Source organism: Oreochromis aureus, linkage group 4, assembly GCF_013358895.1.
Source record: "Oreochromis aureus strain Israel breed Guangdong linkage group 4, ZZ_aureus, whole genome shotgun sequence".
Lineage (NCBI taxonomy): Eukaryota > Metazoa > Chordata > Actinopteri > Cichliformes > Cichlidae > Oreochromis > Oreochromis aureus.
This window is the reverse complement of record NC_052945.1, coordinates 25,317,367-25,342,743: the sequence shown is the minus strand read 5'-3', so window position 1 is coordinate 25,342,743 and position 25,377 is coordinate 25,317,367. Positions and strand designations below refer to the sequence as shown.

At 40.1% G+C, this 25,377-nt stretch overlaps 1 protein-coding gene across 1 annotated transcript; it reads left to right on the top strand.

The window, feature by feature from the left end:
- Positions 1 to 2,380: 2,380 nt before the first annotated feature.
- On the top strand, positions 2,381 to 25,053 carry LOC120439770 (protein shisa-8-like). Its single transcript, XM_039610787.1, has 3 exons — positions 2,381 to 2,426; positions 7,097 to 7,213; positions 19,177 to 25,053. Exons 2-3 carry the CDS (start codon positions 7,144 to 7,146, stop codon positions 19,671 to 19,673), a joined length of 567 nt encoding a protein of 188 aa, XP_039466721.1. The 5' UTR covers positions 2,381 to 2,426; positions 7,097 to 7,143; the 3' UTR covers positions 19,674 to 25,053.
- The last annotated feature ends 324 nt before the right edge of the window (positions 25,054 to 25,377 follow it).

Below are 25,377 nucleotides of genomic sequence, written 5' to 3'. Positions count from 1 at the left end.
ATCTTTCATGACCACAAGGTGGCAGTAACACTTGGAAACAGCCTTAATGACACACCGCTGTTTGAGATGAAAGGAGAGGAATCGCATTCACTTTAGTTTTAATTGATGTTTATTTTCAGATTTCATTAAGCAACTGCTAATCACTGCTCACCGTCTTTGTCCTGACAGAAGGCCACTGATCCAGGTGGCCTACAGTATGTGAGGCCACATATATGATTCTGTGCCTTCTGCTCTAATAAACTAATATGCACATCAGCATACATACAAACCAGTCCCTTGAACAGCTGGTGCGTTACATTAGAAACATGTGCTGTACACAAAGTATAAGAGACAAAACTTTGAGCCTGCTCTGCCCTGTCCTACCTCTGAATCCTCATTTTTGTCTTTCGTTCTCTCACATAAAATGAAACAACCACAAACACATCCAGAGTGCTCTACAGTTCCACAGATGATCTTATATCACCCTGCACATCACTCAAACTGCGCCCTGCTAGTGTTCTGCACAGTGAAACATCAGACAATAAATTTAACATAAATATATTTATACACATTGTATTTTCAAGTTATGGTATAAAGGTTGAAGTTGAGACAACGGCTGCTGTTTCATGACGAGTCTTTGCCATTAAACAACACCGAGCTCTCCTCGTCTCTCTCCATCCCACTCTGCTGTTCTTACATTTATTCCCCTTCCTTCCTCCCTCCCTCTCTCGCTCTCTGTCTCTCATTAGCTGTGTGTGTGTGTGTGTGTGTGTGACAGTAGTCATTTCAGAGTAAGACTGGCTGAAGCCCTTGCAGCAGTCAACCTCTTTGATGTTGAGCCCTGCTGAATTAGGCCATCACCCAGCGGTGCTCTCCTGCCTGCCTGCCTGGCTGCACACACACACTCTAGTCACAAACACAAACAAGGTATGCTTCAAAGTACACACATACAAATCAAAACAAATACACGCTGGAGGGAAGCGTGCACATGCCAAACAGACATTATTTGCTGTAGCTGCTCACAAAGGTATTGGACACACACACACACACACACAGGTCCACAAACATTTCGTCACTTTCAGTTTTCGCCTCTACACATTGTGAATTACATTCATGTATGGTAAAGTCCTCATTTTCTTCTCTGCTTCCATTTAATAAACATAAATTTGAATTCTTATCAGCGCTTTTCCTCCGAGGCCTCCATACTACAGTACATCAAAAACCGCGCGCAGCCTCGTGAACACACATGCAGAGGAAATGTGGGACATTCAGAGAGAATTTATTCACGAATACAAACTGCAGGAAATAATTTGTTCCTTTTCAATCTCTCTCACACTTTTTTTTGCGGCGGTATGAATCGTATTGCGACGGCTGAGGGGTAACATTTCCTAAATCATTAATGAAAACAGACTAGAAACCTGATATTTCATAAATGTGAAAATGAAAGGATAGCAGAAATATTTTTGTTTGAAAAAAGGTGAATAAAGAGGGATGATGCAAACACAGGACACTTACAGAAACAGACAGATTATAGAGAGAGAGGGGAAAAACCCTCAAAAGCAACTCAGTTTAAAAATGTGTCAGGTGGATCCCAGGAACTGGATGGAGCAAGTGATGTCCAAAAAATATTTTAAAATGCAGTGACTGAGAAAAAACAAGAAATATGCCCTAGGGCCACATAACCTAACAGGAAGAACACAAGCAAACACCAAGAGAAAGGGAGAACACGGGGGTTGCAGATGAATAATCAAAAAAAAAGAAAATCCTCCTGTGACTTCTCTTAAAATCTCTCTCTTTACCTCCGTGGAAAAACATAAACTCAAAGAAACATGTGAAGGAGGATCTGTAAGGAGTTATATGCTCAGAGAACTGAGCTGCACTACATGTTGACAACATGTTTGATCAAATCAAACAGCTGATGAAATCAATTCAAGTTTATTTATCAAGCACATTTTAGAACAACCAACATGCCGTGCATATTACAGGATAGAAAATATTAAAAAACGACTGAAAAAATACAAAATGCGTAATTTTTCTTAAAAGTAAAACAAAATAGGACAAAAGAGACCATAGAGACCAGTTGGTGATCGCCTGGTAACCACCAATTATTGAAAAAAAACAGGTATTTGCTGACCGGTTATCGAGCAGTCGTGGGAGTTTTTACTCTGAAGGTGTTGCAGTTTTTCAAGTTTCGCTGCCACTCTGTGGTTTGTTACTGGGTGTTAGCAGACAACAGTTGTTGTCTTCAATGTAAACAACTACTCACAACAAGGATTTGGGAGCAACGACCTCTGCGAATGGTTTCACTTAGTTAACAACTCAGGAAATACATATTTTTCCCTCATAACAACTCATATACGTGGCGATCGGACAATGTGGGCACAACATCATGCGAGAAATCTTTTTGGGCAGCAAGTTATGCAACTGAGGGTGGAAACTACATCAAGGTGGATGCAGCTAGCTAAAGCATGAGCTTTTGCTATGTCACATGATTATTTTAGCACCTAAAGTCTAGTTAGCCACTAGAACATCTGCTATATTTTACCATGCTACAACAACAGCTATGACCAGTGTCCAAAGTATGTGGTACAGCCTGTCTGTGGGCTACTCTTGTTTGTGCTGTTGTTTGTGTATCAGCCATGAAAAGTGTGCACTGCAGCCACTGACTGTACTTTTCATGCTGCCTGTCACGCCCTCCCCTTTTTGTCAGCCAATCAGCATTACCCACAAACTTACCCACAGCTGAGCTGTGAGTTAGGTTGTTTGAGGGCTGCACAATAGCATGAACAGACATAACAAGAGTAGCATAAAACAAGCATTAGATACTTTTCTTTGTTTGTTTTTTTGTCTTTTTTACTGTGCTGCTTCCTGTGTGCTATGTAAATGTCGACAACCTTGATTTCCAAGGCTGGGTTTTAAAAAATTACCAGTGATTGTCAGACTGAAAATGATGTTCACCCTCCTGCGACTGCCCCCTCATATTTTTTCTTCCTGTTCAATTAACCAGTTTAACTCCTGCTTTTAGTAAGGTATTAAGCATCTGCGACTGATGCAAAATTAATTAACAATTATTCTAAAGGCCAACAATGAAGCAATGCTTAAAATGAGGACACAGCTAATCCAAAGTGAGTTAAGCTACAATGTTAGATTCGCTTTAATCATTTTAATAAGGCTAATAATGTTTATTTATAGACCACTTCTGTAAACCCTTTTATTACAAGAAGATTTTTACTATAGCAGTGTGACACTGTTTGGCTGTGGGTTTTAACATATTGTTAAAGTTATGACATAAAACTGGAGGCGTGATAGAAAAGGTGTGGCACTGTGGATAATATGGACCCGGCTTTTACAGCCTTTAAAAGGCTCTGCTGCTTTTGCTTTTGCTCACTATTACTTATTACTTATCTTCACTGTTTCTTTTGGTGAAAAATGTGCAAGAGAGAAAAAAAGAAAGGAAAGAAATCCACTGCATTGCACGGATGCAGATACACTGAAAAATTGTATAAACTCTGTATATGGGTCTAATAGTTAAGCAATGGCAACGCTCCTGAAGTGCTTTTTGAAATGTCATTTGTAATGTGCGACATGTTGTTTTCGTGCCCTTCCTTATCACTGAAGGGCAAATGGCTTTTCACTCCAGTCAGGGCAGCAGCTATTCACCATCTCTAAGGACCAACATGTTCATAAATCTCGCTCTAAATATAAACACATGTATCAAAAACTATTTGAGAATACTAACACTAACGCTAAGCTAAACTCGTCTTACCCGTATCCCACATTTCGCGCTCTGTCCTGTGCCTCAGTATATTACCATGTCTGTCATAACGTTGCCGAAGGAGGATGCTAAAAACTCACTGAGCAGAAAAAGGACAAAACTAGTATGCGCACTGTTACATGTTATGCAGGGGTAACACAACAAAATCTTTCAAAAAAAACTCTTTGTCTCACTCTTTCACTCTCTTTCTGGTGGCCGGGAACAGCCCTGTGGTCAAACTGGAGAGTGGCCAGGGATCTTTCCATCAATTAGCTGTGTCTGCCTTCAACTCCCTGTCTTTCTGTCTGACCCTCTCATTATTTCCACTGTTGTTGGTTCACAAAAGGAGTGCTTGAGAACAAGGGATCCAAATGTAGGGCACTTAAAGAGCAGGAGCTATTGCTTTGAATGTTGTGCAATCGCTCACAATTCCTGCATAAATTAAATAAGTAAAGGAGTTTTAACTGTAGGTGGGTATTTGTTTATCGGTTGATTGATGGCTGCGCTCCTTTTAACTCTAGGTAGGCGAATGAGTGATGAGAGAGGCGGCATATGTGGTTCACACAAGACATTTTACATACACACACAGCTACACACGCATACACACGACTGGGCTTCCCTGCACTCCGTGCTACACAGCGTGTCATTACTGCATATCAATTACAAGGGGAAGTGAAGATCTATTTCTAATTCAATCAGTCAGCGCTGGTGTCACATCCCTCGCTCTCTGGTTTCTCTCCCTGCGTCTCCCGCGCTCTCCGGCTCGCTCTCCTGTTTCCCCCTCGCTTGATTCCCATCGATGCGTTTCAGCTATTGTGGGGCTGGTGGATGCGGGAGTCAGGTGTGTGTGTGCGTGTGTGTGTGTGCGTCATCCTCTTCGGGAAACAGTTTTAGCTAAGTTTTGTACTTCTGGAAAGATGACACTTTCGAAGAAGGGAGGTAATCCTGGCCTGACCTTGTTTCTCCAGAAGGCTTGCAGAGTCTTTGAGATGCTGTGTTGTTATTGTCAAAGATGAGTGCAGTTGCTTGAATCAATGTATTCCATTGATTCCAGTGATTAATTGCAGAAACAAGTACTTTTGGTGATTAGAGTTGGGATTCTGTAACTCATTTTCCTCTAAGATTATTTTTTAATAACAAGAAATGTCAAAACCCAGGATAACTCGGGAACAGGAGGAATTAATGACAAAGACCTGATATAGAATGAATAGTCACAGAGTGAACACTGGAGAGATGAGGGTCACAAGGTACAGGTGGATTCAATCAGACACTAACACAGGAAGCAAAAACACCAAAAACCACATGAGAAACTAACCTTCAACATAAAACAAGAAGTCAATTTTCTACCTTTAAATTCAGACTTATTCAGGTTATTGTACGTGGCTGTAAAATCATACGAAACATGATATCTAAACAATATTTACCCTGGATGCCATTAGCTTGGCCTCCAGTGAAACTGTGAGAAATGACCAGAATATGTCCTTCAACATGCACATATCATGGACTGCATCCTTTCTTCTGTGTAGCATCACTATAATTAGAAATAGAGTCTCAGAGTGATGCCAAATTACTAGTTTGTGCCTTTGTTACTTACAGGCTGAAGTATTGTAATTTCTTGCTATCAGCCATTTCTAAAAGCTCCCTGAGAAGTTAATCTAAAATGCTGCAGCAAGAGTACAACAGGGACCCGGGAGATCATATTTCTCTCATCTTAGCTTCTCTTTAGTGGCTTCCTGCTAAATCCAGAATTGAATTTAAAAATCCTTCTCATATACGAGGTCTTGAATAATCAGGTGCCAACATATCTTAAAGACCTAATAGTATTATATTATCCTAACAGAGGGCTCTGATTGCTGGTTTAATTGTGGTTCACAACGTTTTGTTTTTTTTTTTTATAAAGTTTATAGTTAGAGCAAGATCAGGTGATGCTGAACCATCTCTTAATTATGCTGCTGATCTTTTCTCCTCCACTTCCCTCCTTGCACTCCCATAATGCAAAGGGGGGATAAGACTAATAAGACGAATGGTTTATACTGCAGTTGTCTAGAGATTAAAACATGTGGTTTCAGTGGAAGTGAATGAGGCATTTCTGGCCATGAAGGTGTCAGGAGGGAGTATCTGGCACTACACAAAAAAAACTACTAATTCAATCAAATCAGTTTTTGCTGATATTTGACATGTCCAAGACTCTAATCACCACCGATGCCCCATCCCCCGACTATTTATAATATGGGAAATCATTTTTTCTGTTTTGTTGTTTTTTAAAATAATGAGTAATTAAACTTGCATTTAAAGAGTTAAAATCCTGAATGTTTTGATCATTTTATAAGAGCTCAAGTTCATTAAGTAAAAAAAGAAGAAAAGAATGATTTTTTATGGCAGATTTTGTGCGTGTTGAAAGGGTGAAAATTTGAAGCAGCCATAAGGGTTAAATGAAAATATACACGACCATTCAATCGTCATAAAAAATACCAAAAATAAATAATATGGAGGTTGTGGTTGGGTGATGAGTGTCTCAGCTGAGTAGCTGTCAAGTTACAGTTGAATGCTTAGCTGTACGCCTGCAGGACTGTGAGCGGGCATTTTCAGTTAGCCGATAGCGATGCAGCTGTGAATGTGCAAGTTCATATGATTTTCAGCGCTGTAAACAAATCTGTCAACTTTTCTGCAAGGTGTGTTTGTGTAATTCAGCTTGAGTTTTGAGTGCTCAATTTCCTTGTCAGCTGTCCATGTTTTCACTCAAACAGGAGGCCTATGATAAGTAGGTTTTCTCGTGTCTTGTGGTCAAAGGAGTTTGCAAAGAAAAGCGTCTGGACTTCTTTAAGTTGCTTGAAGACGTTTCACCTCTCATCCGAGAAGCTTCTTCAGTTCTAAGGTCAAATGGCCGAGAGTCCCAGATTTAAACCCAGTGGGAGTATCCCCCCAAGGAGGGACAAAGGACCCCCTGGTGATCAACCGGCAGATGTAAAAATAACAAAAAATAAATAAAATTAAAAAACAGCTTTTTGAATATATTTGTTATTTTGAGCAGAAAAAGGACATTTTGTAATGTGGGCTGAAAGAAATGCACAAATCATGCCCGCAGCTAATCACTTCTTGCATTCCCGACTAAAGAGCTTAAAGAGCTTTTGCATCACTTTCTGGAAATGGAAACACAAAAAAACATTTAAAAATCATCCCCATCCATTCATAAAAAACAAAGTCAGCCAAATAAGGCCAGCGTTATAGAGAGGAGAGCTGCTTTTCTCTCTTTGTATGGTTTAAAGCTCTTATTCCTCTTGAGAATATTCTCCCAATTAGCATTTTCTTTGATCAACTTTTAGATATTTGTTTGATATTTGCTTCTCTCTCTGTCTTTCATAGATCACAACCATTTAAACAATGCAGCTTTATCTCCTCTGGGTCCAGCCATGGCTTTGTCTCACCCTCACAACAACCTGGGAATTGGCTTCAACAAGTACGCCTCACTCAAGGCTGTGGGTGAGTAACACATACCTACCCTGACTACATGCATACATGTTTACAGCTGTATGTTTGCATGTTTGCATGCTTACTCATGGATGCAGCTACTGGTGGGCACATAACAAGTCACTTGCAGAACACAGACTTACTGTACAAAGGTCATCGAAGCCAAATGTGTACGGCAGTAGATCAAGTAACTCTTAAAAATAATGGGAGGTTTTGTATGAGTCTGACTCTTATCCAGATATTCTGAGTTATGAATCATGTTTGAGTGCTGTGGTAGAGTCTAAATTTACCCTGTTACACCAGATTACAGCAGCTGTGATGTAAATATTATGAACATATGAGCCCACCACCATGATTTAAATAATCACCCGTTCTCAGATATTGTTCTACCAGTTTGATATTACAAGGATTTAATGTTGGAAACATACTGCAGGCACTTACACAAGAGAAGAAAATTGGCTAAAAAAAATGAAAAAAATTACCACAATATCCTCACCACCATGATGCATAAATCAGAGCTGCAACAGAAATTGAAGAAGCTACTTTCTTCTATTGAGTTTTTGAGGAAAACAATGTTAGCAAGGCTCTTTCATGCACCATAGCATCATCCAGTTTAAACTTTCATTTTGGTCTCTGCAGCTAAATATTAGACACATTATGCCGAGAAGCTGTCACTGCCGAGCAGGAGATTAGAAGCAAGGTGCACAGATGCGCACACAAGGCTGATAGCAAAGCTTGGGTTGGTTTGCGTTGTCATCAATAATACACACATAACGCACATAACTTGTCCAAATATACAGCAAAAACCAGTGGAAAACCCATCAATATGCATGCTGGATGTACAGAGACAAAACATAAAAGTCAGTTAAATTAAAGAAGACAGCAAGCGCGCTGTGTGCAATGGGTGAGTTCAACCAGTATAATACTGGCAGGTCCTTCCTGGAAATACTGATCATAACTCAGCAGTGTGAGACTGGTAAAACCAGTAATGATGATGTACTTGTACTTGTAGTGGAATGGTAACTCAGCTGGTTCACATTATAAAACCAAAGCTGTAACATACGCGTGCACACACGACAGAGACTGGCTGAGTGACAGTAGAGTGTGGCCAGCAGCAGGGTGAAGCATCTAGTTCACGCCTCAAGCTTGCCCTGTGAAAAAGCATGAATAAACCAAGATATCGCACACTCGTACACACGCAGGATGTTGTTCATCCAAATGCAAATGCACACTTGAGGGAGGGAAGTGTAAACGTGTAGATGCAAACACGAACCCGCACACAAACGTGCACAAACGCACCTTCTTCATGTGATCACTTCAGACAGATAAGGACACTGTGACAAAGATGAGGAACAGCAGCTTGGCACATGTGCATGCATTGTTTATTGACATGTAAACGCAGATGTTATTGCAGTAGTTAATGTGTGGATTAAAGTAACTAAAAAATGTGGCAACGGATTGACTGGTATCATTATGCAAGTTTTCAGTGTTTAGGAAATCAAAATAAACGAATTAAATGATTTTGCCATCACTGGCTGCAGATTTGAACTGATTATTACTTATAAAACATTTGGAATAATGCCTCTTCCACAGAGGCAAACCTCATTCCGCCTCACACTGCTGGTTCTAGATTGGATCAGCTGGTGGGAGGATCTACTGTGATTGGTTGTTGTGTTGTTTAGATACATATACTGGGAGTGATTTGAATTGACGTGGGCGGGACCTGCAATAAACTTTCAAGTGAGTGACTGAAGAGACTACCAATCAGAATTAAGAATACCATTAATTGACATATGACCTTCTAGTAAATATATTAGAGGGTCACCTAGGCAACTGAAGCCCTGCAACTTGATCAACTGTTAGCTTTGAAGTCATGTGTGACTTCCAGCATGTACGCGATTTTAGGCATCATGGCAGCCACACTGCTCTGTTGTTAGCCATATCTGGCTACGCAGTCACCTAATCCCCAGACAAAAGCAAACTAGAAACGCAGACCTTTCACTCTACATGCACTATTCATACAAAATAACTTCAACAGTGTTGCACTCTTTGAGTCAGGGCAACACTGTTGAAGTTTATTCTTGGGATAACCAATAGTCCAACGTTAGGCTACCTGTTAGCAACAAATAGGCAGATTGATAAAACATTAAACGAACAACTAAGCCAGGTTCACAACTGCAGCTTTTAGCGTCATCACTTGCTGAACAGAAGACAATTAAACCCTTCGGACTAGATCTAATCTAATCAGTCCAACCTTGGAAACTTACACAACTAATGTTCAAAGTGAAGTCTGAACATTTGTTCAGTAAAGGTAATTCTGTCTCGGGTAACACTACAAGAGTGTCGAAAATGTGAATAATACATAGTGGCTGTAGTCTTGCCAACATATGCATATACACAGACAGTAGTTGTCTGTAATAATGTGTCTGTTGGTAAGGCTGAAATAAGACACCTGACTCCAAACTTTCACACAGAATTCCCAAAACTGGGCCTGCTGTTAAACTAAGGTACATTTATTTGTCAGTTCAGTCAACAGCAATTTTAGGAGCTAAAATGTTGCTTTCAAAAAGAGAGAAATATTTAATTTCTTTACTTAACATTACAAGATTTGTATTGCAGCCATCAAGTAATTTAAGTGATTCCTTGCAGCAGAGGCCACGTGGTGCTGACTATTGTTTTCAAGAATGAAGAAAAAGTTGATAGTTTATATTAAACACATAGAATTAGGACACTAAGCTGGCAAAAACTGAGGCCAGCAAAATGTGGTGTGACTGTGGAAAATGACTGAAGAGAAAAAGAGCAAGAATGAGACAATCTCATCTCATTATTCTGCTCAGTGACTGGGAAACAAAGGCCGACTGCAGCAGCAGCAATCCCCTATCCACTCGTCAATGAGCGTCGGCCACATTTCCCTGAAAAATACTTCAAAGTATCACATCCTTCACAGACGGAGGTGCAATAACCTCCTCTCTCACTCGATGTCTAGGTATTGAGTTAAGACTCTGTTTGATGACCCATAGGCTCTTCTCTGTTTTGTAACTGCTTTATTTCTGTCTCACACACACACACACACACACACACACACACACACGCACAGTTTTAGAGTGCTCTGCTTTTTGTCATCAGCGATGCTGATCATCTACGCTCTGTAACTATGTACCTAAAAGCTTGCACAACACACGAACAACCTATGACCTCTGACAATGCCCTCTATATCTTCTCCAAAAGCTCTGTGAGCACATCTGCTTTAAAAATAAATCTGTTTCTGTGACAGCACTCATGTGAGATATGAAAACTGTGTGTGAAAGACTTGCATATGTTATAATGCTCTCATCATCACATTGTGTCAGAACATTTCGAGCAATTTGTTTCTTTTCAAATCATTCCTCTACAATCACTGGATGTGGCGCATAATTTGTGAATGAATAATTTGACAAATATGGAAATATGATTTTTTGTTTTCTTGCAACAATCTAATGAGATTCATGTCTTTCAGCGAAGCTCAACTTAAGAGCTGCTGGTCAGCAGATTGTGTTTTATTCGGACAAAGCCAGGCTAACTGTTTCCTCCTTATTTTATTCTTCATACCGCACAAAAAACAATCCTATCAGCTTGTGCTGTTTCACTTTCAGAAGCTTGTTCTCTTAGAGTTCTCTATTTCTTGTCATTTCTTTAAGTAGTCTTCAGGAATAGTTCTCCAGACTTCTTGAAGGACTTTCAAAGCTCTTCTTTGGATTTTGCTTCCTTTTCATTCTGTTCTTTTTAAAATGATCCCACACTGCTTCAGTGATGTTGATGTCCGGGCTCTGGGGAGGCCAATCCATGACTGACAGTGTAACATTGTGTGTTTTTCTATCCAGGTATGTTTTTACTGCATTGGCAGTGTGTTTGGGATCAGTGCTAAAAAATGAAGCCTATGCCAATCAGAAGCTTTCCAGATGGTATTGCATAGTGGATCAAAATCTGATGGTGCTTTTCTGTGTTTACACGTTCTGTCGCCCCAACATGACTGCCTGAGATGCAGCCCCAAACCACGACAGAGCCTCCCCCGTGTTTTATTTATGGCTCTAGACACTCGCTGCCTCTTTCCTGACCTCCTCTATATGTACTGACAAAGATTTGAACCAAAAATTTCAAATTTAGATTCGTCACCCCATCAGACCTGTAACCACTGATGTTCTGACCACTGACAGTTCTTGCGTAATTTGGCATACCTCATCTTTTCTGTTTTCCTTCCTTAAGGATCGCTTCTTGACAGCCACACATCCACTGAGATCATTTTTGATGAGGCTACAGTGAACAATAAACTCCATCTCTCAGGTCTGGTGTCAGGTCTTTGCTCATTTTTTTCCTATTTCCTAAGCACATGATTTTCAAATCCATCTGCTGTAGATACTTTTTAAAGACCTGCAACTATTTATTTTGTCTTCCAATGATTCAATTCCCTCAGTTGTTTTAAGGACACACTGCCACCAGGCCAAGATCTGCCAAGTTCTGCCTAATAGCTGTGTGGGTATCACCTTGTTGGTATAAAGATACTTATTTATGCCTGTCAAACTGTTATCTTTGGTGTTTTTCATAGACCAACCAAAGAAATGGGAACTATAGCCTCTGTTGCTGCTAGTGACAAAGTGGCTTGAGATACAAGCTCGAGACTTTTGCACAGTGCTATGCAGTACATGTACTCAGACCAATCATCTTTTCACACATGCTTATCACTTCTCTTACTGTGCAATAAACAAGCCAGTGGGTCCAGAGATCCTTCCTGTGTGGACAAAGTCATAGCTAGGACACCCAACAATTTGGACGGGACAGCTGACCATCAGCCAGGTGAAACAGCATGTATCTGAACTAAGCTGCTTTGAAATCTTTATTAACACACTAGGACTTACTGCAGCAGGGAAAACCTCACTTTTGCTTTTTAAAATTTCTCCTGCAAAGCAAGACACAAAGGATGATGTAAAAAAAAAAAAAAAAAAGGGAAAAATTTAGATTTTAAAATTTGTGTGAAAGAGTGAAACATGTCAAAGAGGTCAGGAAACTCTATGACGTCAAACCGTTGCCAGGTGTAGCAGCAGGACTGAGGATCAAGCAGCTCTGATAACTTAATTAAAGTACTGGAGGAAGTAAGGGTGGACTGGCAGTGAGAGCATGGGACAAAGATGCTAAAGGTGAGAGAGGGAGAACATGATTGGACACAGACCAGATGAACATGTAGAGGAGATGCTCAGAATCGAGTGTGAAGGCAAGGATTTTTTTGTTTTGAATTAATAACCTCAGTAAGCAGTCTGAAAATATAAACAATTACAAACCTATGTGTGACTGACAGAGCTAAATCCAAGTCAGTGACCAGTGAGAGTCAGGTTTACAGCAAGGGAAAAAAACACAAGACAGAAGGTGGAGGGATTTTCTCAAAGAGGCTGTGAAGGACTGTTTGCCAAACCACTCGGTCTCCAAACTGCAGGCCAAGACTGCCTGAAGTTTTTAATTACATTTTAACAATCCTGCAGCTCTAAAGGGGAGTACAGACAAAATGCTGTCAATCTGAATTTTGTTTTGATATGCAAGTTACAACACTTGTATAAACTGGAATGAATTTATTATCCAGTGAATGCAGAATTAGGGTGGAAACAGGAAAATCTGCTTTCTGAGAAGAACAGCATAAGATTACAATTTGGATTTTTTTTTGTCTCTTTGTGGTTGTTGAAATTTTCAGTATATGCTTCAGGATACATAATGTAAATAATAATGAAAAAAAGTTTTTGTGAATTTTTAGACACATGAACTGGAGGGATCTCAAAGTATGACTTTGAAGATGAATCAGCTCCTCTGGTTTAGCTTTTTTTTTTACATTTTGCACTTCAGGATGCAATTTCTCTACAGGCAGCGATTAGTGAACAACCTGTAGAGACTAATGAGGAAAAGCATAGCAATCGAGTTATTAACATTTTCTTCAGCAATTTTTCTATGAAGGTGAAACCTTCTGATTAAAAACAAATGGAACTTCTGAGCTATGATGTTCTGCAGGGGGATTTTTTCTTTCTTGTAGCTTAGTCAGTTTTACCACCTCAGCTCTGCTGGACTTTCCTGGTGTTAAATAATTAAAAGCTGAATACTCTTAAGGAAAGTATTGCTTAAAATCTACAGAACACTGCTTTGGACAGCCAGAATTACCAACTCTGTCAGTGAACTGAAATGTAACTTACATGGTGAAAAGGGACAAGCATAATATTTCCATTTGACGTTATGTTATTAAAAAACTATTAAAAAAAATATGAGCGTTTAAATAGTTACATTGTTTAAATAGTTCATTTAATGCAAGGCAACTCATCAAACCATGAAGCAGATTGGCTAGAGCAGCAGAAGACCACAGGCTCTACTGAGGCTACAGTTTGGATGGGCACAACAAAATTTTTGTTCTTGCTGTAACACTTAGATGGGCAGAAGCATGAATCCATCCAACCATCTGTGAACAGTTCAGGGTGGTGGTGGTTTAATGGTGAAGGGGGATATTTTCTTGGCACGCTTTGGGCCTCTTAATACTAACTGAACTTGTATAAGTGCCACAGACTACCTGAGCATTGTTGCTGACCGTGTCCATCCCTTTATATTGACAGTGTACCCATCTTCTTCCACCAGGATAGCACACCATGTCACAAAGTTCAAATAATCTCAAACTGTTTTCTTGAACATGACACTGAGTTCTCTGTACTCAAATGGCCTCCACAGTCACCAGATCTCAATCCAACAAAGCATCTTTGGAATGTGTTGGGAATTAAGATTAACATCATGGATGTGCAGCCGACAAATCTCCAGGGAAATGTCACCCCAAAATGAAACTGTGGCATTTTTCAATACACTTGTATTACTATTTATCCAGGTAGATTATTTTGGTGTGAGTTGCCTAATTTTGCAGATACCTACCATATCTGCCCCTTTTTCTGTGTAACTGATCTAAATGGCACTTGCTTTGTAGTGCTTGGAGTATTTACTCCACAGGTAAGCTTATAAACTTAGCAGCATTGTAATATGATGTCATAACCCTCACAAACCTTGTGGTGAGAAGTTTCATGCAGAAACTCCATCATGTCTCTTTTACCCTGCCAACCACACCACACAATAATTATCTGAATCATCCATCTGACTTTGACAAGAGGTTTGTGCTACAGGTAGCAAAACACCCCCATCCTAAACCTCACCCTATGCAAAAATGCTCACAATAACATTTCTAGGTTTAGGTTTTAGATAAGTTTGGTTGGTTTGTTGGTTGGTTGTGTTATGGGGTCATCCCTACTGGATAAAGACAGCACTGCAGAGTTGTTTTATATATATATATATAAAGGTTATCTTATCTTATCTTATCTTATATATATATATATATATATATATATATATATATATATATATATATATATATATATATATATATATATATATATATATATATATATATATATATATATATTATTTGTTTTAGTAACAAAAAGCAAACACAATTGAGCTCTATTATATCAGAGAGAAGACATCTCTAAAGCTTATATCTCCAAAAACTAGGCAAAGCTCTCTATATTCATGAATAGAACCACAAGCTAGAGGAAAACTAGATGCATGTGACTTTAGGGTGAAATATCCCTTTATTCTGGCATGTGTGCTTAGTGGGGTTCTTTTAAAATGAGCTTTAAAATTATGAATTGCATAGTGGAAATATGTGTGTGTGTCTAGAAATAACTGGATCTCAGATCTTTCATTCCCACAATGTCAATATGTTAATAAGCCCTTTATGAAGCAGAAATAACTGTGTAAACATAATGAAACGACATTGAAATAGACCTCACAAAATGCAGCACATTGTCAAACTGAAATCATTTGGAGGCTCCAATTTATGCAGTTATAATGCAGTGGCCCAGATTGGGCCCATGGGCATCACTTCAAGCTGCCACTGGATAGAGAGCAAAAGCTTATGTTGTTGGAGAGTGTGGAATAAATGAAACAGAGAACGGGAAACAAGCGGATGAGAAAGAGAGAGAGAGCAGATGGAGAGAGTGTGGAACGGACAAGATAGTGGGTAATACTGCCACAGAGGACCCTGCTGTCAGGTGCTTCTTCTGGCAACATGTGTGGAAACACTCAAATGGACAGTAACAGCAGTTGTTGTGAGAAGCAAGGGTGTGTTTAATTCATTGTGTGCCAGTATTTTCCCCTTTGTGTGCAACATTTGAATCAGTGTATCTGTCAAATTCTGCTAGCCTCATGCTGAAGTGTTTTATACCAAGGGCAGGGATACTGTGATTATAATCAAGAATCAAGAAATGGAGTATTCAAGGAGGCGTGTCATTTTTAAAATCTACAATCAAGAGACGCCCTCGTGAATGTAAATACAGAGGGTTTATAACTGGTTACATTCAAACAGGAAGACAAGATTAGACTTCTAAAAGAGCCTGCATAGTCCTGGAATAATTTTCTTTGGACAGGTGAAACCAAGATGAATGATGAGTAGGGAAAAGTCTGGATAAGGAAAGAAACGGCTAATTATCCAATCACATCACCTGTCTAGCGTGGTGGAGGTAGTGTTATGGCATGGGTATGTATGGCTGCCAGTGGAACCGCGTCAGCAGCGTTTATGTAAGATATGACTGCTGATAGAAGCACCAGAAGCTTCGTCAAAGGGCGTGGCCGTGGCACCAGAGCAAATTTTGGTCATTTGCCAAAATTGTTTTACTTGTTCTTATTAACACATACATGGTCCAATCTGGACCACACTTCTCTTTAACTGCAATATTTGACAATGGTCACAGCGCCACTTAGTGGGAACAGGAAATGTCATGTTTTACACTTTGAGATGCTGTTTCAAGGCGGATGACCACAACAACCTCAAATTTGTCCTGGAAAGCCGTAATCAATCATTCGCCATGAAGCAGGAAACTGTTATAATTCAAAGACAAACTGTTCATACTCTACCAGACTTGACAGACATGATCAGAGTCTGGACCTGAACAGGTTGACATGCCATTTGTCAGCAATAGTTAGAATGCCACCTAGTGGAAGGAGGAAATATTCAGTAGGCTATAATCATCCAATCTAGATGAAAGTTTAATAGGTTGTTCCACACATGACATATATCAGTGTGACATATGGTTAACTGGGATACTCAATTCCCAAACAGTGGGCATAGGAGATGTTCGGCATGGCTGGACCGCACCATGGTGCAAGGGCCCTCTCGTGGCTGCCTGCAGCTTTAATTAATTATGAAATTGAATATAGATAGACCTACAAACAGGCAGTAACTGAAGGTGGCTTCAGTAAAAGTCTGGCAGAGCATCTCAGGGGAACCTCTGGAAATATGGGACTGTGTATAAAAGTGGCTGCAGTTTCTAAAGAGTTAACTGCAACATTTTTTTGAAAAAAAACTTCTGAATTAAAGCTGAAAGTCTTCACTTCAAAGAAATATTTGACTTATTTAAAATGCCCTGGTGGCTTGCACAGGCAAAACTATAGAAAATTTTTCTTGGTCCAACAAATTATTGAGCTAAGTGTGTGAATCCACACATACAATCCTCACTTGTGCATATTTGCAGACAGAGACACAGAAATCCAGACTAATCCTCATCTGTATCATGCCAGAGTTAAATAAAAGCAGAAATCTTCTGCTAATCATTTGTTATAAATACCCCCCAGTGCCTGTCCTTTACTCATTTCTTTTTCCTGAAGTATTTTCTGTGCCTCTACAGAATTAACAGACTGAAAATGGCTGTAGTGCTGTTGGAATACTTGATGGTGCACTGAGAAATGCTAGAACCTGCTTAAATCCTTGAGCCAGCATGGAGAATTTTTCTGAGGGAGTAGATAATTTCCTGTAACTCTGTCTCCATCGCCAACAGCTGCTGTTGAAGTGCCCTAGAGTTACACAATGGACGCACAAAAGTGTTCAATAAGCAATTACAGCACTGTGATAGTGCTGGACAGCTTCCTGACATGTGTGAATGTGAGACTCGCCCTCTAGGTGTTTTTCTGGAAAGGCAAACATAAGGAAATGGTTTTAGTCATCTTGGCTAGAATATATTATTGAAATTGACAGATTTAGCTATGGAGCAGAAAAGTGGCCCTTGGCTAAACTCTTCATACAGTAAATAAATCAATAAATTTGGGGTCTGCAGCCACAAACGCCCACACACAGCCATCCACTGTCAAATTCAACTCGTCACACATGCTCTAACTGGACTGTTGACATTATCCTGTTTCTTTTTGGAACAGGATAACGAGAAAAACAGATGCACAAGACTAACTTGGTACAACAGGGGCTGAAAGCATGATGTTACGTCACGAGGAAGAGAAATGTAAATTTAAGAGACAGGCTGATTTACAGCAATGAAGTCAGAAAAGGTGAAGGGGCAAGGAAAAATCATAAAAATCATACAGCAGAATATTTTTCAAATATTTTCTTCTCTCCAGGAAAAGGGACCAATAAAATAGGGCCAAGCAAACAAGGTTGTAAGTGTCTTTAGGGCAGAGCATGTATGAGGGAAGTGGTGGTGGTGGTGGTGGTGTTGGGGGCGGTGGTGATGACCAAACAGCAGAGTCGAGTTCCACTCAGAGAGCTCACACTAATCTGACTCGACATGCTGAACCCGGTCTATTTTTATTCCTTACAAATCACTCCTTTTGCTCGGCACTCGCTCATGCCACTTTTTCCCCGTAGTTTGTTGCTTGTATTTTTATTTGTTTCTTCTGCCTTACATCTATGGTCAGCAGGCACACGGATCAAAGAGCAAATAGCAATCATACAAATGCTCACAAATTCTCTCTTTTTATTGGCTTACCTGTTAATTTATCTGGAATTTGGTGACTGATAATAAAAAGATATTCTCTGACATTTCAAACCATAGCTTCTTTAAAAAAAATTGCAAAAAATGAATAAATATTTGAATGCTCAAAATATAAAAATATATGGGGTGGTTGGTGGTGGTGGGGGTCCACATTCATATATCAAACTAAAAACAGTCTATATTTGACAATTAGAATCAAAAGATGTATGAAGTTCATTGTTAGGACCAACTTTGAATTATCTATATCAACACATGTATAATCACTATATTTACTGGAGAATTATATGTTGTTACATTGGCACAGTTACATAGTGATGATCACCTTGCAAAGAGTCTAAAGAGAAACTTGATGACAATCAGGTTTAATTTTATCATTTCCATATCTCCATGTTCACTCTTGCACACAGTGAAGTGACTGTAATAAAGCGCCTTGTAAACAGTATAGATCAGTAATGAATGTATCCGTCTTTGATTTACTTTTGTTGCCGTTACTGATCAATTGGACAGCCTGATACAAATGTTTAGGATAGCTTAAGTACAACACTATCCGGTCTTTAAGTCTGATGTCATTACCCGTGTCTGGGCCCAAACTCCGCTGCAGGTCCCAAAGTCAAACAATCACTGCAGCATCACTGAGTATTGAAGAACTGTCTAAATTCTAACATCTGTAATAAAATGTGGCTTGTCTACCAAGTGTAACAATTAAGTTTAACATCCAGGCATCCATGAAAACAGAATTTATTAAATTTAACAGATTTAGAAGTTAGCAGGAAACTAGCTCACTCGTTTTCACCTAAACATGATATACCATGTTCTGACTGAGAGATTTCAGAAAAAAAATCAAGACATACAGCTTTGCTATCACACTTCTGACATAAATGAAGACAGAAAACTAAACAGCAATGACGTTTTGTAGGATTACTAAAACCAAGAGAGGCCGACAGTGATGACTGTTTTTAGGGGCTTGTTGAGATTAAATAGAACAAGATACAAAACACAACAGCCTTATTAAACGCAGAGTTGGTTGCACCCGGAAGCAGGATTCATCACGTCATCAGTTAAAGACCGGATAGAACTGATTATGGTAACATTGTAATGATATAATATCAAAATATAACCATCTCTTTGTCTTGTACTGTTCTTTTCATCTAGACACAACTCCAAGAGACTACTACAAGAGCTACCCAATGGTAGACTACACCCACCGCCAGTCTCCTCCCACCTTCCAGCCTATCAACTTCCACCCCAAAGACAAGCCCTTCCTCCCACCACCAGATGTCCATGCACCTTTAGCGATTACCATCAACGCCTCCCAGATCCCCAAACCTAAGATCTCCAAGACCAACACTCACCCACTCACCTCCAGCTCAGCCTTCAAAGCTTGGGACCCAAGTAAGAGCCACATTCAGCACCCGGCAGCCTCCCACATGGGCCTTGGCGGGCAGCAGCATCACCCTATCCAACAGCAGCAGCACCAGACACTGCACCAACAGAACAGCCGGCGCCAGGCCTACTCCAACAAGAGGCAGTTCAGCATTGAAACGCTACCCGAGCTCTTCTCGCAGCCGCTGGGCTACGGTCATTCGCCGCATATGCACCCCAAGCACAAGGGACTGGCCACTAACAGCAAAACAGAGGTCACTGTGTGAACATGGGGCAGGATTGATGAACAGACAGAAGACAAAAATGGAGCAGTTGAGGGGAAACGTTCTAATATCTTTTATATCCTCAGTTATAATGGTGTGCTGGAGCAAGCAAATATCGTATCTGGAATTTTTTTAACTCTGCATTTTCCTTGTCATTGTTACCAAGAATAACAATAATGTGAGTGATATTTGTGTACTTTTACGACCACTGGAGCAAAACAGATAAGTTGCAGATAAGCTGTGAAGGTGGTGGATTAGTGGATTATTTGCTGTGACTCTTTGAACCCAGCAGCACCTCTAAATAATTGAGTGGCAGTTGGCACAGCTCTCTCCTCTCAAGCCCCTTGTACCTCGGTGACATTTGCTCAGGTGCGGAGTGCCCTTCCATTATGTACAAATGTCCAAATTCTACTCATACATGCTATTTACCCCTCAAACTAGCCCAGACTCTGACACTGTCAGGAGAGGAGGGCAGACGAGTGTGTCCTCCAAGATTCTAGCTTCTCATCAGTAGACACAATGCCATTGTGTTGTCAGCACTCATTGCCCTCCAGCCCTCCAAAGAATGAGATATCAGCCTCGCAATTCATACTAGAGTGGAGGGCAGGGTAGTGTGGGAGGGTGCAAGTGAGATGAGAAAGATGAGAAAATCTGAGGCATGCACACACATGCACATACTACACACTTGTCAAAAATTATAGAAGGTTCCCAGCAGTGTCAAGAGACCACAGAAAACCCCACCTCCATCCGAAAAACTGGGCAAATGAACAAGCCAGCCCTTTAGTTATTCGTGGCAGCATGTTGAACAGCAAATTTCAGTCACAGTCTCTTGTGACGTGGTGGATATTTTTACCTCTACATGAAGCCGAGGATGTGTTACAATACCTAGAAAAGGGGCAAAGGGATCATCCAGAAATGTCATTGCAAAGTCAGTGAATTCTTTCCATTTCACAAATGCATCACAGAAAAGTCAGCTAATCCTGCACATTAGTACAGACATGGATTTTCTCTGACCCCAGAAATCCGCTTTGTTATTTTTGGTGCCGTACATTTGCAAAGATGCATTTTCATAATTAGACACTAATGATTAGCATAATTCTGGATGTAGGAAGAGAGTGATGTGATGCATTCAGGAATCTTTTTCCTGCTGTTTGATGCATGGAGATATTTCTGCAAAACTAACATATTCTGAAAGGCTGAAACCAATTGTACATGGTACACTGCAGTGTACTTCACTCCCTCCTAATGAAGTGCTCAAACACTAAGTTAATAACTGCTTCCACGTGCATACACAGCAGCGTAAATCGGTGGATTTCTGGGAGATAACGCTTCAAACTGTTGAATACTGACATAAAAAATTAGCCAGGTCTCGATTTATACCAAGGACTAAAAGTGGAAAATAATACCCATTGATAATCATACGTGGTAACGTAAACAACCCGTCGATGCTCATTCTACATTTTAATAAATAAATTATATCTTTTCATCTTAGAAAAAATCCCTTTTTGTTTCAATTTGGTTTGCTGTCTCTCCATGTTTGGTGAACACAGGAGTTCTGCACCAGCTAATCGTTAATTTGTCTTATTTATAGGTGGTGTCTTCTTAGCTAGCTTGCTAGCCACGAAAAATAGCATTTAAAATAAAATAATACATTAAACAAAACAAATGTTATTTATCAGCTTTATCATGAGTGCAGTTAGCCATTAACTCTTATTTTCACTTTTAGTTAATCTTAGAAAAACCTTTATGAAGATTTCACCAAATTCTTGCCACAATGTCAGCTAGCATAAATGTGGCATGACCCTTACAGGCACAATAGCTAAACACAAGGAAATAATGGAAATTTGCCCATGTTAAAAGTTCCAACCATAAAAGGCACCTTTTGTACCTTTACCTAATTGCTATTCCAGAGGAGTAACTAGAAATGCTGTTTTTTAAAGTAGAATTCCTTGAGTAGTTTGCCAAATAGCAATTTTTTGAAAGCTTAAGTATTAAAAAAAAATGCATTAATGCTTTGAGCCTTCAGAATCCCTTACCGCCGCACCACTTATTTCCAATTCCTCCTCCTCAATATAGACCAATCCAGCAGCCAGTCTGACTCACTGATTGAATTCACTTTCATTTGTTATCATTGGGACACCAGCTATTCCGCAGTGCATATGCCTGGCTCATGCTACAGCGCATCCGGCAGGTGGTGGAACCTCATCAAACAGCACCGCTTAACAGAGTCGCACATTATTTGGCATTTATTCTCTCTTTCCCTCCCTTTCTGTCTCTCCATCCATCTCTCTTCTTTCACTCTGTATCTCACTTGCTTTCTCTTACTTGTAGTGTCCTAGCAGACTTTCTTCTACTGCCCGACCTCCCTTTGTGCATCCATATCCAGGAAGGGTTGAGCTGTGGGTACGAAGCACTCTCCCTGATGTTTGGTACCCACTGCTGCAAGCTGTTGTAAACCGTGATAGCCTCACTGGGTCTTCATAGTGTGTTTGAGCATGTACAAGGAGAAAACTATAATTAATGACATAGCCAGTCAAAGCATGGCAGGCTCCAGATTCATCCTCACTACACCACACCGCACAAGCACTCACACAAAAACGATTACATTCATACGCACATGCACAAGCTAGCATCCACAAACACAAGCTGTGGCATCAATGACCAAATGCTTTGCAATATATTATTCATATCTGGAGATTTGCTGATGCCAAGCTTAAAGAAGTAAAGTGGATTTTATGTAAGACAGATTTAAATTTTTGAGAAGATTTTGTTTGTTTGTTTTACTTGCCAGCAGAAATGTCAGTCAGCCAAATTCCCCAATTTGCATCTCAATTTTATTGGAGCTGTGAATGTGCACAAGCAAATAAAATGAGCAGCAGGGTAAAACTTTAACGAGCGAGAATCAAGTAGCAGCATAACGCTCGCTTGTAATGCTGCAATGGCTTCTCCACTTTACCTCTCCAAGATGTGAAAAACCTGTTAGGCAAGCTGTTGGAGTGGTGCTAGGGGCTGCTGGCATGCTTTTGTAATAGGGGATCAGCAGAGAATGGGGATCATGAATACAAAAGCATCAATGGGATATGCATGCTGTGAATATGCATCAAACACATCTGTGCTTATGCTTTCGCCAGCGCTGCACAGTATTCAGTATTGCAGCTTCTCTTGCGTGGCTTCACCATCTCTTTGACTTTTATTTTCTCGAGGTGCCACATTTTTTAGTGGGTCACTTCATATGAAAAGCTTTCTGGCCTCTAAAATCCCTACCAAACCGTTCTGTGGGCTCTCTCCCTAATCAGTCAGAATGCATAAGGGGTTGAGAACAAATAAGGAATGACAGCAAGTAAACAAGCAATATGCATCAGTGAAGCAATAAGCGCTAAACCTCCCTCGCCCTATCCTTATCTCTCTCTTTCTGTTTGCCTATTTAGAGCCCTCCTCAGAGTTTAAGGATGGGTGCTAATAAGGGCACGAGTATTAAAAACGACGCAGAGCTGAGCGAAAGAATGAGCTGTGCAGAGGGCTTGAGACAAAAAATGAAGGAGATGAGATGAGAAAAGAGAAACGTGGCTGTACGGACACAGCCGATATCGCGATGGTTGTTTTTCATTCTGACTTGTCTGGGTGGTCTAAAAACATTCATTCTGGGTCTTATCTCTGTGCATTCAAGCAACCAGCTATCAAAAACGCTTTGTGACTGTAGCTGGGAGTCAAAGATGGTGTTTACTCTGATTTGCACAACAACAAAATCAGGAACTGGACCTTGTACTCACTGGCTGACCTCAGAGGGCGTGAAGCTTGTGCTACCCAACAACACGGAGGTTGAACAGAATGCCAACACAGGCTCCAGGATTTGCAATTAAGGAGCAGAGTTAGTCCTTCAGGACAAGCAAAGCCTGAGGACAGGCTACCAGCAAAGTGAAAGAGACTGGCAACTTGAAAGCTTTGCTCGGATTTTGTTAGCTGTCATGTCTCGCAGAGATTGGCTGACAGCGAGCGCTGTGAACGGCTGCTTCTTGAATTGTTCATTTTGTGAGATCCGCATCACAGCCGCAATCTTGCTGATGTGCTGGAAAACAATGACACCTTTCAGTGTTAATTTCCCGATGGACAGCAAGCAGTGAAGGATGGGTTTTTTCATCAACGCTGGATGGACCTTAATGACTCCCTTCAAGCAAATGACTTAACTAGACGGAAAAATCCTCTAATGAGCCACAATTTTGCCTCTGTTGTGGACAACAGAAACATACATGTACCAACATCCACACACACCTGAAACAAGACACAAGAGCCACAGAGGTATAACGCTACTTATATCCTAAACACAAAGTCTCCAACTTTGTGTTATGAAGCAGGACCAAAAGCCTTGAATCAGGAGAAACTGAGTACACCTAACTGATGCTTAAACATCCAAAACGGTGAGAATCCTGCGACTGCTTTGGATCATCAGCTTAGAGTGAATTTACTCAATCTCTCCTGATTACGACAGACTGTGGCATTGCTCGCTCGAGTCAGAGCTAACTGACTGTTGTTTGTAAAACTTCCTCTCTATAAAAGAATCATCAAGTATTCTACGGCAGGTTATCTGAATGCAACCTGGTAGACATACTTGGGCTCCACGATCCCGAGCAATATATAGATTATGTTGTATGGTTCAATTGTTTCTTTGTTTTCTGTCCGTTTTTGTACGGTGTTTTTCAATAATTGACCAACAGAAAAATTTTGAAGTGCTTCCAGATTTCATGGCCGCACCCCTTGCCCCCGCCCCTCGCAATCACCTAGCACATGCCATACAATGTAACGTCAAGCAGCTGAATTACATTATATGCCATGTGTTTGAAGCTTGTACGGTACACATGCACTCATATATTTAATGTTAAATGATATTGCATTGTATCCAAGTGCTTTGCCAACACATTCGCTGAAAGTGAAAGGAAGACTCGGCAGTTTCTTGTACAGCTTTTGCATCTGCAAAAAAAAAAAGAAAAAGAAAAAAAAAGAAAAAGACAAAAAAAAAGTAATGCGTTGTCTCATAATAATTTGTAATAGGCAGCAATAGGCTGCCTTGGATTGCTATGTAATACTTGTGTTTATATGTATCCTATACCATTTGTCTGCTGTGAAATTCGTTGACTACTCAGCTTACATAAGGGCTTTTTATAGATATATAAAAGCAGACTGGGCAATCTGACGTCACTCTCTGTAACTCAAGACAAATTTCTCCAGATTTTTTGTTTTTATGTTTGTTTTTTTAGGGATGAAGGGATATGAACAGAATTTTCACGCATACAAAATGCTATATAATAAAGTTTTGACTGCCGAACTACAATGTCTATAGGCACTCATACTGCATTGGCCCATGTGTCTTGTTTGACTAAATCTTTCAAGAAATATAGCATTTGTTAATCGTACCTGTGTCTGCTGGCTGTTTCTTTCTAAGAGTCATGTTGCTTTAGGAAACTGTTTATCTCACACCTTTTAGCACCATTATTCACCTAAATGATATAACAGGCATGGTAGACAGACAGTTAATTCTAAAGTTTTACCTATTGGGATGTAATAAAAATCATCTGGTCCTTAAAAAAGTACAACCTTTAATGAATGATGGACTTTCTAATACTTGGAAATGCCCATTTAACCTTTCCCAGATTGATGGGTAGTAGACTGCCTCACTAAGATCATTGCTAATTTCTTCCCTCCTTGGCATAAA